The 17,709-nt window shown below is 43.6% G+C and overlaps 1 protein-coding gene across 1 annotated transcript in view; it reads right to left on the reverse strand.

Annotated features, from left to right (window-relative positions):
- Positions 1 to 16,952, reverse strand: part of sephs1 (selenophosphate synthetase 1) — a 43,288-nt gene extending 26,336 nt beyond the window's left edge. The window contains exon 1 of the mRNA XM_055653476.1: positions 16,528 to 16,952. Within this exon, the coding sequence (XP_055509451.1) occupies positions 16,528 to 16,720 (193 nt within the window). The 5' untranslated portion in view covers positions 16,721 to 16,952. The remainder of the gene's footprint in view (positions 1 to 16,527) is intronic.
- Between the last annotated feature and the right edge of the window lie 757 nt (positions 16,953 to 17,709).

A 17,709-nucleotide genomic window follows, 5' to 3' on the forward strand; every position in this document is an offset into this window, starting at 1 on the left:
CATTGAACAGAAAAGTGGTTTCTCTCTCCACGGCTGGCAAGTATTCCAGCATTTCTGGTGGGTTTGGACTTTAAATTACAGTTCACCCAAGTAAAAGGCAATTGAATAGTCATTATGTCAGTAAATTCAAAGACCAGAATTGCTCCGTTTTACAGAAATCAATTACTTCAAGACAGATGCAAGATTCCATTTACTTAAACTCACGCAATAATGCAATAGAATTCCATGCAAATAATGGCTGCTAATAAAACCAGAGAAAACAGAAAAAAACAATATTTGAAGTCCAATTATGGCAGGGGAATAAATTCACTTTAAAACGCTGCAATTTTATTAAATTAAAATAGATTAAGCTTATTAAAATTAAGTGATTTATGGTTTGAATTATTTTATTGCCACTTTCCATTTGGCATTAATAATAAAAGCTGTTTCACTAAAACATACAAAGCTGCTAACCCCATCCCTTATTAAGCCAGGAGAAATAAGAATGTATTTTCCAAATCAATTGTTTCCAAAACATTGAATCAGCTTCTATTTGTAGAATATCCTGAATTTTACAATTAGTAAAGCTAGTCAAAGTAAATGAATGACAATATTGACCTTTAATCACAGGTGCTGTAACAAAGCTATCGGTAAACACATGAACTATTGTGTAAAAGCATGTTTTTACCAAAATATAACATTTCAAACCAAACCACCACTAGGACCACAGGAACCAACAGAATGAAAAGCCAGGAAGATTTTTTTTTTTTTTTTTTTTTTAAATGGTGATTAAACAAATGAATAATGTTAAATTAACTCTAAAATGTTAACTAACTTTCTTTATGTTACAAAAAGTTTATCCTTGGCACGGTGAATACTGTTCCCAAATTAAAAGGTTCAGTTTAGTTTAGAGATACAGTGCAGAAACATGCCAATTAACCTACAACTCTGTACGTCTTTGGAATGTGGGGGGAAACCCGAGCACCCAGGGAAAACTCACGCAGGTCACAGGGAGAATGTACAAACTCTGTACAGACAGCACCCGTTGCATTGATTGGCAATGTAAAGCAGCAACTCTACCGCTATGCCACCCTGGTCACCAGGTTGTGAATATAAAAATAAACCAAAAGTCTTGAGCACTAAAATCTACATTGTCATTGCATTTATTTTATTCTTGGAGCGGCAATATTTTAAGAGGCAGAAGGTACACAAAAATGCTGGAGAAACTCAGCGGGTGCAGCAGCATCTATGGAGCGAAGGAAATAGGCAACGTTTCGGCCCAAAACCCTTCTTCAGACTTTTAAGAGGCAGATGTGGCTACTGGTCAAATAGTTATCTCTCGAAAAACATCACCAAAAACAGTTGATTAAAAAACTGCCAGAATCACTTAGCAGATCAGAAAGCCACTGGAGAGAGAATTGGAATAATCTGTTCAGGACAATGAAGCTTCATCCATCCTGTTCATATTGTGAAAGACAGTATGAACGTACAAGTTATTTTTTCAAAATGACTAAAATTCATTTAATAGATAAAAATGACATTTGTTGCATTACATACACTGCAACACATTCCAAGTCTTAGAGGCATGTTATATCTGTTTATATGTTCAATTTCAGGACAAAAGTGACAGTTTATTAATTTATCTATGGTTGCATCACATTTTTAAGATAAGTCAAGGAATTGTCATGGAAACCTTGTTGGCACCAGAAATGCCAACTCTTGTGCACTGCCTCGGTGAGGTCTGCTGTATGATTTTGTATGCAAAGTAAAGAATCTCACTGTATCTAGGTACATGTCTGATAATGTGAGACAAGTATAGAAAAAGCTAAAGCCCAACACTAAAATAGCAAACATAATGGGGGAAGAAAGCCGAGGCAATAATCAACCAAAAGAGTACTCATAACATATTTTTGTAGACGCTGCTAATTGTTCTTTATTTAAAGATACTTTTGTGTTCATTTCTTTAGTTGCTTTTGTGTTTGCATTATCAAAGTAAAACCAGGGCACATATCTCAGCATCTACTCACCTTGTAGAACCAGATGTGCTCAGTCCAAACATACATCAATTGCCAGTCATTAATTGTGGGGATTCATTGTGTTTGAATCAAAAGTAAATAACCATTTTATGCCATCAATTCCTCTTAAATTGAAGTTCATAAATAGAACTCAAAAGTTATTAATGTAAACATTTCTACATGTACAAACAAATTGAAAGATTACATTTTAGTTATTATACTGAAAATAAAAAAGTCTCAAAGGTGTGATCTGAAGAGAGGATTTGTATAAATTTAAACTTGAAAGTTTATTATTTATAGTTTCTTTAATCCTGTATGCCTGCTCCAGCTATTTGAGTAGCTGTTACTGTAATTAGTGTTTGGCATTCAGCACGGGTTGAATTGGTTCTGAGAGAGACTGGGAGTTTCCCAAGACCAGTCAGTAATCTGGGATCACCGCTGCTCCTGCAAGCGGAATGAGATCAAATGCACCTCCAAACGTAGTTTCTGGAAGCTGCAAACTCACAGGGTGACTTGGTCAACGTTGAGCTGTAATCAGCCACAATCACAAGCTATTAATTTATGGCTGGATTGCAATTCTAGTTTAATAGTAAGCAGCACTGAAGATATCAAGCAGTTTTATTTGACGGAGCATGAATATAGGCAGCACAGCATGCAACTTGGTTAAAAATGAGATAGATAAAAGATCGGTGCCAACTCAGCAACAGTGACTATTCAATATGCTTTCATTTCTATGTACAAACCAAGCACCAAATAAAAAGCAATGTCGTTTTCCCATACAATTGGTCTTCAAAATTCATTCACAGTATGTTGGGCTCGGCTGTGCAGAACACAGATTTATTGTCCTACACCCCCTTAAACTCAGAGACGTAAAACAATTGCCAGGCAGCTAGTGGTCAGCATACATTGTTGTGGATATGGACCCAGAGGCCATACCAAGAGCAGCAGATTTCTCTCTCTGCATGACATTACAGAAGCAGCCTTTTTGTACAACATCCTAGTAGCTTCACAGTTCTCATCCCCGTCTAGCAGCTTCTCCATCTCCACCGCATCTGCTCTCCAGATGTGGCTTTCCACGCGAGGACATCTGATATGTCTTCTCGTCCGGAAACACTGCCCCTCCCCAGTTGTGCATGTAGCCCCATCTCTCCTACATTTCTCGCAGTTCCCTCCCCCCAGAAAGAACAGGTATACGGTTCCCCTGGTCTTTCCCGTTCACCAGACAAGCCTCCGCATCCAACACATAATTTGCCGACATTTCAAAGCAATCCCACCAGCGGTCACATTGTCCTCACCCCACCCCTTTCTGCTCTTTACAGAGACCACCCCTTGATTTACTTAACCTTCCCCAGGAACTTCCCACACCTACTGTAGGAGGGTCAACACTTGTCCATAGATGACCATCACCATTCAGGGGCCCAAATAGCCATTTCTGATGAGACAGAGATTCACCTGCACCTCCTCCAACCATGTCTATTACATTCAGTGATCTCGATGTGGCCTCCCCATTCAGACTTTAGACGTACAGTGTGGAAACAGGCCCTTCGGCCCACCTAGTCTGCGCCAACCAGCAATCACCCCATACATTAGCACTAACCTATATACAAGGTACAATTTTAACAAACAGATTTAAACTACAACCCCGTACATATTTGGAGTGTGGTGGAAATCGGAGCACCCGGAGAAAACCCCATGGTTACAGAGAGAGCGTACAAACTCTGTACAGACAGCACCCATAGTCAGGCTCTAACCTGGGTCTCTGGTGCTGTGTGGCAGCAATTCTACCGCTGTGCCACCCCTTAATTTCTTCCCCACTATCGCCCGCTCTGGTGCTACATTTAATTATCAGCGCCAGCTGACTCAGCTGCCAACTAACCTCTCTTTACATAGAAACATAGACATAGAAAATAGGTGCAGGAGTAGGCCATCCAGCCCTCTGAGCCAGCACCTCCATTCAATATGATCATGGCTGCTCATCCAAAATCAGTACCCCGTTCTGGTTTTTTCCCCATATTACTTGATTCCCTTAGACCTAAGAGCCAATTCTAACTCTCTCTTGAAACCATCCAGTGAATTGGCAGAGAATTCCACACATTCACAACTCTCTGGGTGAAAAAGTATTTCCTCATCTCAGTCCTAAATGGCCTACCCCTTATTCTTAAACTGTGACCCCTGGTTCTGGACTCCAACATCGTGAATATTTTTCCTGCATCTACCCTGTCCAATCCTCTAAGAATGTTATATGTTTCTACAAGATCCCCTCTCATCCTTCTAAATTCCAGTGAATACAAGCCCAGTCGACCCATTCTTTCATCATATGTCAGTTCCGCCATCCCAGGTTGCTGTGATATGTTTCAAACATCTCAAGATCACCTGGCCAGGCCCCGCCCAAGGTACTAGTCTCATGACTTAATCAGCAAGCTACCATTCCCATAGAATGCAATTCCAGTCTATCTAGAAAGAGGCCATTACAAAAATGCCTCAAAATTATTATTTTTAGAGATGACGTTACAAATTGCTGGAGTAACCCAGCGGGTCAGGCAGCATCTCAGGTGATCATGGATAGATGATGTTTCGGGTCAGGGCCCATCTTTCGGCTCTGCTTTATCTCTGACCAGTCCAAGCTCAATTGCAGGTTATTATTAAAGGACTTTTAAAGTCTCAAGATAAAAGTTACGTGTCTGAGAACAATAAGGATCAATCATGTAGAATTGACGTCAGGGGGCGGCCAGTAAACACTAATAAACCTAAAAGCTATTTTGGTTTTATACAAATCATCAACTTAAGAAAGTCTTTGGAAACCAATTCATAAATTAAAATGTTTTAAAATTCAACTTGCAAGCAAATGGATACCCGAGTTTTGATTCTGTATTATAGGTGTCACCTGGCCACATTGTACCCGTCAGGTCACACGTCATGAGGGGGACTTGGTTAATACTCAGGAAACAACATGCTTGTCTTTCCGATGACCAAACCAGGGAGATGTAAAAGATACCCTGATAATAGAACCAGTGTCAATGCGTGATCCATAGTTGGTGTGGGTTCTGTGGGCCATAATGGCTTGTTTCCATGCTGTATCTTTCTATCAATAAGCAAAGTATGTCAAGTTCACCTGGTGCACTGGATGGCATTTATCCCACAACTCCTGCCAACATTAAGATTCCCTTTATTATTGCACAAACAAGTGAAGTAATTATATGTACAAATTATCAATTTGTTTACTTTATAAATTCCTTGTATTTGAATACTTGGCCAATACACATTAATTAATTCATTCATTCGTTAGGTCTGCATTTCAATACTTTACCATATTAAGGTGTTTTTGAACATTACAAGACTATTTTTTTTTAATTCCAGCAGTATGCAGGAATACCACCCTCTGATAGTTTTCTTCTCCCAATGTCTTTTCAGAAAGATTCTGAACTTGGTGTTCAAGAAAACACTGCTACTTCCAGCTTCTAAACTACAAAGAATGCATGTAACTGTATCATTTTATTAAAGCAAACTACACATATAATGCACATCATTGCATCCAGGCACGACTTTAGGAAAATTATTTGCCAAGTATGACCTTGAACTTCTCACAAAGTGTGATTCCCAATGCATGTTAGTCATTAAACATTCAACTGTTATAGAGGGCAGGATAGGGAGGACAGGAAGTAACAGTTTGTTAATTGAACCTACCTATCACAAAGGGTACTTGTGAATGCAAGGTATTTTAGACATTCCCACTGGCATCCTCGAACACACATGAAATCAATAATCACTGTCCAGGATTACAAATGAAAATTCACACAAGATACAAGTCCATGGAATTGCCCAAGAGAATAGCTTCAGATGTGAATTGAAGAATCATATTGCCTCAAGTTACAATTAATGTATTTAGGATTAGATCACCATTACAATCATATTCTTAATTGTTTATTCTGTCCACCGGAGGAGTACTTTCTATTTTTGCAATGTCTATTTAATGAACGTGACCGTCCTTTCCTCAGACATCAGAACATACCAGTATTTATGTATTTTTAATTCTTGAACAAAGCAGTTAGTATATAATTTTGACTAATGTCATAAAGCAAGGGCTACATGGGGCATTTATAGGAGAAATTACCAACAATAATGATAGATGTAACATTCCCCTAGTAAGTTTAGTTTGGAGATACAGAACAGAAACAGGCCCTTCGGCCCACCGAGTCTGTGCTGACCAACGATCACCCCGTACATTCCAATTACTTGTAACAAAACCTGATAAATCGGTTGATAACTACATGGATGCCTGCACAGAACTTGATGTCCAAATTCCATTATGAAAGTTATTACGTTAAAAAGCATTAATGTGTTAATAAATGATAGAAGCAGAATTAGGCCATTCGGCCCGGCAAATCCACTCCACCATTCAATCATGGCTGATCTATCTTTCCCTCTCAACCCCATTCACCTGCCATTTTCCCATAATCCCGACACCCGTACCAATCAAGAATTTATCCATCTCTGCCGTAAGAATATCCATCGACTTGGCTCCACAGCCTTCAGAACATTTAGAAGTCAGTATTGTAGGGAAAAAACTAAAAATTAACCTGACGATGCAGAATAATTCTGGATAAGAGGGAAAAGTGGTCAATAAGAATGCGATGGGGGATATCTAACATCCGAAGAAAAACTATTGAGAAGGGTAAAATGATTTGGGAGAAGGGATTCAAAGTAACATTAGCAAATTTGCAGATGACACAAAGCTGGGTGGCAGTGTGAACTGTGAGGAGGATGCTATGAGAATGCAGGGTGACGTGGACAGGTTGGTGGAGTGGGCAGATACATGGCAGATGAAGTTTAATGTGGATAAATGTGAGGTTATCCACTTTGGTAGCAAAAGGGGAAGTACGACGAGATCTGGAGGTCCTTGCTCATCAGCCCATGAAGGTACAGAAGGCAGTGAAGAAAGCCAATGGCATGTTGGCCTTTATAACAAGAGGAGTCGAGTATAGGAGCAAAGAGGTCCTTCTGTAGTTGTACAGACCCCTAGTGGGACCACACCTGGAGTATTGTGTGCAGTTTTGGTCACCTAATTTGAGGAAGGACATTCTTGCTATTGAGGGAGTCCAGCGTAGGTTTACATGGTTAATTCCCAGGATGGTGGGATCTTATTGAAACATAAGATTGTTAAGGGGTTGGACACGCTTGAGGCAGGAAACATGTTTCCGATGTTGGGGGAGTCCAGAACCAGGAGCCACAGTTTAAGAATAAGGGGTTAGCCATTTAGAAACGGAGAAGAGGAAACACTTTTGTCACAGAAAGTTGTGAGTCTGTGGAATTTTCTGCCTCAGAGGGCGGTGAAGGCCGGATCTCTGGATACTTTCAAGAGAGAGCTGGATAAGGCTCTTAAAGATAGCGGAGTCAAGGGATATGGGGAGAAGGCAGAAACGGGGTACTGATTGGGAATGATCAGCCATGATCACATCGAATGGCCGTAATCACATTTCAGACTTTACCTAGGAATATGGAATTTACACAAAGTGCTGGAGTAACTCAGGCAGCATCTCTGGATAGGTGATATTTCAAATTGGGACCCTTCTTCTGAAGAAGCATTCCATCTCAAAACACCACCGATCCATATTCGCCAGAGACACTGAGCTACATAGAAACCGAGAACAGGCGCAGGAATAGGCCCATTCGGCCCTTCGAGCCAGCACCACCTGTAGATTGGCTATTGCATGCTAGCCAATCATAGTAGCCAATCATGTTAGTATTAGCCCCGCCTAGTACGTGCTTTATAATATTAAGAGCTTGTCTACGTCAGGCAGTAGATGTAGCAGCTCGGAGCTGTAACGTACTGCAGATCCTATGCTGCAAGTGCTTTAATAAAAATGTGTTGTATCTCAACGTGTGTTTGGGTCACCTTGTTACACCACCATTCAATAGGATCATGGCTGATCATCCTAAATCAGCACCCTGCTCCTGCTTTCTCCCCATATCCCTCGATTCCTTTAGCCCCAAGAGTTACTCCAGCACTTTGTCCTTTTTTTTGTAGACCGGCATCTGCAGGTACTTGTTTCAACGTGGACTTTAGTTCAGGAACTATAAAGGATATTCATAAAAAGGATTCAATTCAGCATAAAAATAAATTCACCATTAAAAAATGACCAAGTTATTGCATTTCTTGTTTCATTGCAAATATCATTTTAGGACAGTGACCTACAATTAAACTCAATGAGAAAAAAACAATGAATCTCAGGTGTGGGAAAAAGCTGACTCTAGATAGGAATCTTACAAGACCTCTAAAAATAAGTTGAATGTATTATTTACATAGAACAGTACTGCCACAGAAATAGATAATGATTCGTCAAGGTTAAAACATTTTTCCTTATAACTATTCCCAAAGAAAAAGCATCGATAAGTTACGTCAAATTTTGTCTGTGTTTTGTTTACAAAGAATATATAATTTGCTGCACAAACAATACATGAATGTATTGTAATGACATATTAAAAGTTATTGAAACTTGAAACCAGAGAACTGTGAACAGATTCTTCCCATCAACCGTCATGTTGAACCACCATGCACAATCCTACTTCAGCATTGGGCCACTATGGCATCACTATGGTAGCATTAGGGTTAAATACTTTGGATTTTGCACGATTATAGTCTGGTTTACTTTGAATAACTGTTAATTTATTGTATATGTATTGTTGTTAATGGGCATGTAAAGGCACAGCAAGTAATAATGTAATTGCTCCAGTTCATATGCAGCACATATGGCAAATAAACTCTGCGAGTCAGCAAAGAAAATGGGTAGCTGGCTTTCAAGCCGAGCCCCTTAATCTCAATATGTGCAAGAATGGGAAAACAAGAATGGCAAATATTTACAAGTTATTTGTCTCCTCTCATCACATTGTAAGTAACTAATGCTTCTTCTGCGAGTCAATGTATAAACAGATCTTTAAAAAAAGTCGGATCCAGGACCAAAATCCCATGTAACATCAACACTGACCCAACTCAACGAAGCAACAGGATCACACGTTGCTACTTGTTGTATACATTATATCCATACAATTAGTCTGAATACATTACATGGTTAAAAAGCCCACATCACTTCACAGCAGGATTATCAAACTAAACTCAACACCAAGTTGGTCTGATGGAGCAATGCTGGTAGGGGTGGAGGGGAATCCAAGAGATTCAGTCCTTAAGCAGTTAAAGCATGCTCATCACAGATCAACAATTAAATTTAAGGGCGCTCAATAAGCCAGAATGAAGAAGGTGCAGAATTTTAGGTTTAAGTTCATGAGTGTCATGTGTACTGGGGTATAGTGAAAAGCTTTATTTTGCATGCTATTCAAACAGATGACACACACACGCACCAAACTCAAGTGTAATAGGTACAGCAAAGGGAAAGATACGGAGTGTAGGACAATTCTCTGAATTAGGAAGTGAGAATTAAAAGAGTAGAGCAATTGTACCGGATGACACCACATCCTTCTCCGAGACCAGCATGCAAAGAGTCTCCATATTCCAACACCAATTTTTTGCATGGATGAGAGTGATAGGGCAGGATCAAAAACAGGGAGGCACAGGATCTTGGAGGGACTTCAAAACTAGTGCCAGTATATTAACAACTGAAGACTACTTACCGTAACCAAGAAACAAGGTAGCTCAAAGCAGGCCTTGGTGCTGACTGTGACATAGATAGGGAGCATGAAACAAAGGCAGTCAGCAAACACTGTTGGAATAGTCATCAAATGTAGCAAAGGCAAGGATGAGGATTTCCGTTACACATGAGCTGTGCCATGGGCAGGCTCCAGCCATGTAATCTTAATGATTGCAAAGGCATATGGCACATAGCTCATCTTGGTCACACATTACACTGTGGCCTCAAACAGTCTGGTGCTGTCACAGAGAGAGGTGTGGACTCATTAGCTCTGGAAAAGAGCTGGAGAGTACCAAAGATTTAGCAATAGAAAGTAGCAGACTTCTCAGTATATCATGGAACTAGGCCCTTCAGCCCACTTAGTCAAACAAAGCTGTTATTCTGGACTAGGCACATCCTCCAGCATTTGGTCCATATCCCTCTAAACCCTTCCTATCCATACATCTGTCCAAATGTGTTCTCAAATGCTAGTTCACAGGAAGAATCCAATCCAGCATCAGTATCACACATGCAGAGCATGAACAGAGATGCTGCAAGATCACCCACCTATAAAATGTAGAAAACACTACAGATATTGCATTAATGAGGTTTTTAATAAGTGGTGGAAATACAAGAACAGACATCACTCATGTTGGAATAAAGCTCAATGACAATTGCTATGAAACTCCATTGACCCAAAATGTTCAGACTTCTGCTCTAACCTGCTGAGTATTTGGAGCATTTTCTGTTTTAATTTAAACACTGTGCTGGGCTCAAGAGTCAGTGCAGCAAAGTAGAGTGCTGCGCTGTTGGTATAAACATGGAAACCAAGGATGTGATTACAGATAAAGACACTGCTGGAGTAACTCAGCAGGCCAGGCAGCATCACTGCAGAACATCGATAGGCAACTTTTGGTCTGAAGAATGGTCCCGAACTGAAATGTCACTGGTTTGAAACTAGTTCCGTTTATCATTCTCAGGTGTACAGCAAAAAGCTTTTTCATTGCATGCTATCCAATCACCAGAAACACTAGACATCATGACAATCAAGGTAATGCTGGAAAGTCGCCAAGTCATGTTCTCCAGAGGGACTGCCTGACCCACTGAGTTACTCCAGCACCCGTGGGTTTTTTTGTAAACCAGTATCTGCAGTTCCTTGTTTATACATTGTACATGATTACATATATTGTTACAGGGGGCAGTGAGCAGACGAGAAAGTGTTTAAGAAGGAACTGCAGATGCTGGAAAATCGAAGGTACACAAAAAAGCTGGAGAAACTCAGCGGGTACAGCAGCATCTATGGAGCGAAGGAAATAGGCAACGTTTCGGCCTGAAACCCTTCTTCAGACTGAAGAAGGGTTTCGGCCCGAAACGTTGCCTATTTCCTTCGCTCCATAGATGCTGCTGTACCCGCTGAGTCTCTCCAGCTTTTTTGTGTACCAGCAGATGAGAAATTAGGGTCAAGGATAAAACCTAAAGGAAATCTCAACAAGAACAGGAATGAACACTTTATATCCAATGATTTACCATTGACAGGAGCAAGAACGGAATCAGCTGCATATCATTAAAGAGTTTGCAGGAGGATGGCATGGTTAAATACAGCAAGGACTGGACACAGATGTGGAAGGGGGAAATTTACACACACACACATTTATAACTACAATTTGTACCACTGAGGCTGGGCACCTGACGAGATAGTTCTTTCTCCACAGATAGTGTTTAGTCTGCCAATTACTTCCAGCATTTTCTGGCGTTTTTATTTGTGGCAATTTTGACTTCTAACATCGTCAGTAGCTTGAATTCAGAAAGATTAAAAAATGGGATGTTTAGAAAGAAGGCCAATGAATTAGAAGGCAGTGTCAAGTTCAAGAATTTGTAAGAAAGGTTGAGGTTAGTACTTAAAGGTAGAAAGCACAAAAGATTATTTTTTAATTGCTTGGGCAATGTACTGAGTTAACATGGGAGCTGGAAAGTACAGTTGGCCGATCAGTAATTTAATAGGAAAAAGCTCACCTCCAGCCTATTTAATTGTAATTGTAATTAATTTATTACCCAAGTATGTAAACATACAAAGAATTTACTTCACCCATCTGCCAATCACCCACCTCACATGTGTTCACCTATTTCTCCAGAGATGCTGCCTGTCCCGCTGATTTACTCCAGCATTTTGTGTCCACCTATCACTTGCCAGGCTTTGACCTGCCCCATCACTCATTTGCAGCCCTCCTCAGTAAAACTCAAGGTGCTGGAGGAACTCAGTAGTCATGCAGCATCTGTGGAGAGAATGGCCAGGCGATGTTTCGGATCGGGATCCTTCTTCAGACTATGAGGATGCCAGAGTTTTTTTTCGTCCTGGTCCGTAAGAGGTCTTCGTCTTCATGCGTATGACGTGCACAGCCTAAAGTTGTAGGTCAACGTTCTATTTATTCTTGTTTGGGCACGTCGGGTTGATTGCATTAGTCGAAACAGGGTGGACCACGTGAAGGTTGAAGGGTGACTTTATAAGAGGTATACAAAATCATGGGAAACAGACAAGGAAAACAACCTATTCCCTAGGCTAGTACCTAAAACACGAGGGAATAGGTGAGACGATTTAAGAGGCACGACGAGCAGCTTTTACATGCAGAGAGTGCAGTGTATGTGGAGTGAGCTGCAGGGGGACATTTAAAAAATGCTTAAGATAGGTATGTGAATATCAACGGTGTGGAGGCATATAGGCCAAGTTCATGTGAGTAGGACGAGATTGGTTAAGCATCTTGGTTAGAGTCATAGAGTGATACTCTATGTGGAAACAGGCCCTTCGACTCAACTTGCCCACACCGGCCAACAATGTCCTAGCTACACTAGCCCACTTGCCTGCGCTTGGACCATATCCCTCCAAACATCCTATTCATGTACCTGTCCAACTGTTTCTTGAACAATGGGATAGTCCCAGCCTCAACTGCCTCCTCTGGCAGCTTGTTCCATACATCCACCACCCTTTGTGGAAAATGTTACTCCTCGGATTCCAATTAAATATTTTCCCCTTCACCTTAAACCTATGTCCTCTGGTCCTTGATTCCCCTACTCTGGGCAAGAGACTCTGTGCATCTACCCGATCTATTCCTCTCATGATTTTGTACACCTCTATAAGATCACCCCTCATCCTCCTGCACTCCAAGGAATAAAGACCCAGCCTACTCAACCTCTCCCTATAGCTCACACCCTCTAGTCCTGGCAACGTCCTCATAAATCTTTTCTGAACCCTTTCAAGCTTGACAATATTTTTCCTATAACATGGTGCTCAGAACTGAACACAATATTCTAAATGCTGTCTCACCGATGTTTTATACAACTGCAACATGACCTCCCAACTTCTGTACTCAATACTCTGGCTGAAGGCCAAAGTGCCAAAAGCCTTTTTGACCACCTTATCTACCTGCGACTTGATCTTCAAGGAACCATGCACCTGTACTCCTAGATCCCTCAGCTTTACAACACTCCCCAGCGGCCTGCCCCCATTAGATGTCTGAAAATGCCACACCTCACATCTCTCTGTATTCAATTTCATCAACCATTCCTCTGCCCACCTGGCCAATCGATCCAGATCCTGCTGCAATCGTTCACAACCATCTTCACTATCTGCAAAACCACCCACTTTTGTATCATCAGCAAACTTGCTAATCTTGCCCTGTATGTTCTCATCCAAATCATTGATGTAGATGACAAACAGTAACGGGCCCAGCACCGAACCCTGAGGCACACCACTAGTCACAGGCCTCCAGTCTGAGAAGCAACCTTCCACCATCACCCTCTGCTTCCTTCCATGGAGCAAATTTGCTATCCATTCAGCTATCTCTCCTTGGATCCCTTGTGATCTAACCTTCCAGAGCAACCTACCATGCTGAACCTTGTCGAATGCCTTACCGAAATCCATGTACACAAAAACAGCTTTGCCCTCATCAACCTTTTTGGTCACGTCTTCAAAAAAGAATCAGATTTGTGAGACATGACCTCCCACGTACAAAACCATGCTGACTATCCCTAATCAGCCCTTGCCCATCCAAATGTCTGTATAACCTATCCCTCAGAATACTCTCTAGTAACTTTCCAACTACAGATGTTAGGCTCACCAGCCTATAGCTTCCCAGCATTTGCCCTGCAGCCCTTCTTGAAAAGAGCCACAACATTCGCCACCCTCCAGTCGTCCGGCACCTCTCCTGTATTTAAGGACGACTCGTAAATTTGTTATGGACATTGGGTCAAAAGGGTTGTTTCCATGCTCTGTAGGTCTATGACTAATAATTAAATTCCAGTTAGAGTCATACAGTATGGAAACAGGTTATTTGCCAAAATTGTTCATGCCGATCAAGATGCCCCATCCATACTAGTCCCAGCTGCCCACATTTAGTCCATATCCCTCCAAACCTTTTCAATCCATGTACCTGTCCAAATGCATTTTAAATGCTGTTATAGTACCTGCCTCAATACCTCCTCTGGCAGCTGGTTCCATAGACCACCTACCCACTCGATATCCTATTAAATGTTCCCCTCTCACCGTAAACTTTATTCTCCTACTCTGGGCAAATGATTCTGTATTTTACCCTATCTATTCCCCTCATGTCAATTTATGCCAAGGACAGCCTGCACTACCTCACTGCAGCATATTTTAAACCGTTCCTGCACTGCATTGCCCTTGAATTATTGTTCTATCATCCAGTGATATGTTATCGTAAGCCTCTTCCTACCAAACACAATAATGAGCAAAAACTCATCACTCAACTATGGTAAATGCTGTAGAATTGATCCAAACAGTTCTCTGCCATGGTCTCACACCTGATCCTGGACAAGTGGCCAACCCCACACATCCGTGCCATTACTGTTTTCTCCTCCATGGGTCAGAGGTTGCGTCGGCCAATGTTAACCATTCTGCTGTTGAAAATCAAGCATGTCCATTTCCCTACATATTCATGTACCTATCCAAAAACGCCACTCAAGTTCCACTATCGTATCTCCCACCACCACCATCCCCCGGCAGCATGCTCCAGACACCTACCACCCTCAAAGTAAAAAAAATATCTCTCACGTCTTCTTTAAACATTATCCATATTTTTGATTTGTTCATATCCTTTCCAATGCAAGAGATGCTGCGTAAATGCATTAACCTTGTTGCTCATATACAATCGGCAATATTCTACAAGACTTGATATTTTTTTGTACATGTCCTCAACATTAGTGATCTATATGCATGCAGCCCCATCAACCCAAGTCACTTTGGATCACCACTACTTTTAACTTTCAACTTTAAAAGTTTAGTTTACAAAGCTCCTGTCATAGAGAAATACAGAAAATAATAGATATTACATTATTTCAAAGCACAACTCAGCACATCTAATGTTCCCATCTGATATCAAGTGATATGGCGGAAAGTAGAGTGAAGATAGAAAATCAGCCTTAAGCTAAGAAAATGTGGCTTACTCGATGCTCAAATTTATAGTGTACAGAAACAGCCTCTTCAGCCCAACTAATCCATGCCATCCAAGATGTCCCATCTAAACTAGAAAAAGACTCAAAGTGCTGAAATAACTCAGCGAGTCAGGCAGCACCTCTAGAGAATGTTAAGAAGGAACTGCAGATGCTGGAAAATCGAGGGTAGACAAAAGTGCTGAGAAGCTCAGCGGGTGCAGCAGCATCTATGGAGCGAAGGACATGGGCAACGTTTCGGGCCAAAACATTGCCTATTTCCTTCGCTCCATAAATGCTGCTGCACCCGCTGAGTTTCTCCAGCACTTTTGTCTGTCCTCTAAAGAATGGATAGTGGATGGGCCAAATGGACTAATTCTACTCCTATCACTTATGACCTTAGGTTTAGGGTCAAGATCTTTATTCTCCATATTTTCCAAAGATGCTGCTTGACCCGCTGTGTTACTCCAACACCTACAGCTTCCTGGTTCTCCCATCTAAACCAGTCCCATTTTGCCTGTAGTTATCCCATATCACTAACATCTGTACATTTATTTCAATTCTGTTATTGAACTTCGTTTATCTTCTGAAGTAGTCAGCAAATTTACTTAGAAAATTTGGTTTGAAGGACACATTCAATGTAGCATTTTGAAAACTTATGGTTTATATTATATTAACGTGATATAATAATATAAATAGTATGTTAACAATACAAATATTAAATGTATTCGGATAACGGTCAAACATTTTCTCATATGCAACACACATTAAATAAATTAATATAAGGGGAGGAGGAATGTAGGTTACTAAGTAACTAGTAAGAGTAACAACCATTGCAATTGCATCGGAGGGATTGAAATGCAGAGAGGGGGGTCGGTCTCTTTAATTAAAGCGAGCGTTTTTTGCAGGCGGAGAGTGCGAGTTAGAGCGAGAGGGTGGAGAGGAGGAAAGGGGGGTAGAGGAAGGAGGGGGGGGGGAGAGAGAGGAGGAAGAGGGGGTGGAGGTAGAGGGAGGGGGATAGAGGGGGGGGGGTAGGAAGGGGGATTGAGGGGGGGGGGGGGGGGGGCGGATAGAGGGGGGGAGGTAGGGAGGGGAATAGAGGGGGGAGTAGGGAGGGAGGGGGATTGTGGGGGGGGGGGGGGGTAGAGGGGGGGGGAGGTGAGGGAGGGGGGGTAGGGGGGGGGTAGGAGGGGGGATTGAGGGAGGGGGAGGCGGATAGAGGGGGGGGGGTAGGGAGGGGGGAGGGGGGAAGAGGGGGGGGGGGGGTAGGGAGGGGGATTGTGGGGGGGGGGGGGAGGTAGGGAGGGGGATAGAGGGGGGGGGGGGGGGGGGGTAGGAAGGGGGATAGAGGGAGCCGGCCGCACGGCCAGGGCAGAGCTACGAGGAAACACACACACAATAAATAAATAAATGAATGCAAGGGGGAGGAGGAATGCAGGCTTGCAGTGAGGATGGATGCACGATGCACTCACCCAGCCGGGGCATGACGGCGCCGAGGAACTGCTCGTCGTCCTGGTAGTGGTTGTCGTGCAGGGCCTCCAGCAGTTTGTGCAGCACATCCTGCGGCACTTTGCAGCCCGTGCCCCGCAGCTCGGCGAAGCGGCTCAGCCGAAAGTGCTTGTCCAACTCGTAGCTCTCGGGGTTGAACGTCTCCCTCACCGACATGGTGAGGGGGAGGGGGGTTGGCGGCGCTCCCTCTGCTGCACAAAACCGAATCCCTCCTCCTCCTCAACACTTTTAATTTAATTTTTTTTTTTTTTTTTTCAAAAGCAGGCGGCTGCGGCGCGGCGCTGGTGTCCGCCGACCCTGTGTGGGGACAGAGACATTTGGCGGGGAGGGGAGGGAGGGAGAGGGGGGGGTGTGTGTGTGTGAGGTGGCAGCGGCGCTGGTTTAAATTTATTAACCCTCTCGATGGCGCCGCTCGCCGCCTCCCTCCCGCCCGCCGGAGAAACACCCACAACCCCCCGCGCGCGCGCGCACGCACACACACACGCGCGCACACGCGCCGCGGGGGGAAGCGCGCGCATCGGGAACGCGCGTCCCCGTGCGCAGGCGCCGCAGGGAGATGACGCTCTCCTGAGACGCGGCGCCCCCCCCGTCATCGCCCTACGCATGCGCGGCCAGCGGCGCCGACCCGAACACCCGAACGCCTTCGGGCCGCGCCTGCGCTCTGGGTCTTTGCTCTCGGTGGCCGGTGGATGCCGGAACTCCTCCGGACCTCGAGTGCGTGCGTACGTGCGTATTAAAGGGACGGAAAAAACCCCAAAGAGGGCACATGTGAGGGAGAGAGAGGAGAGGAGGAGGGGGGGGAGAGGGGGTTGCTGCCGAACGCGCGCACGCGCGTCGGGTAAAAGGGAGAGGGTGTTGGGTCGAGGTCGGTCACTGCCGAAAGATGCCGAAGGTCTTCGGCCCGCGCGTGCGCACTCAGCACCGATCGATCGCTGCCGACCCGCCTTCGGCTCACGCATGCGCCGGAGGGAGGAGGAGCAGAGTGACGGCGAGCCCCGCTGAGACATGCGCGGTGGGCAGCGGCGGGGGGCGCGCGCGTGCACGAGCAGGTCAACCCAAAGTTCGCGAGCGCGCGCAAGCACGCGCGTGCACGAGGCCGGCACCAGCGGCAGCAACACCCACCCCCTCCCTCCTTCCCCGCGCGC

This window comes from Leucoraja erinacea, chromosome 22 (genome assembly GCF_028641065.1).
Source record: "Leucoraja erinacea ecotype New England chromosome 22, Leri_hhj_1, whole genome shotgun sequence".
Classification (NCBI taxonomy): domain Eukaryota; kingdom Metazoa; phylum Chordata; class Chondrichthyes; order Rajiformes; family Rajidae; genus Leucoraja; species Leucoraja erinaceus.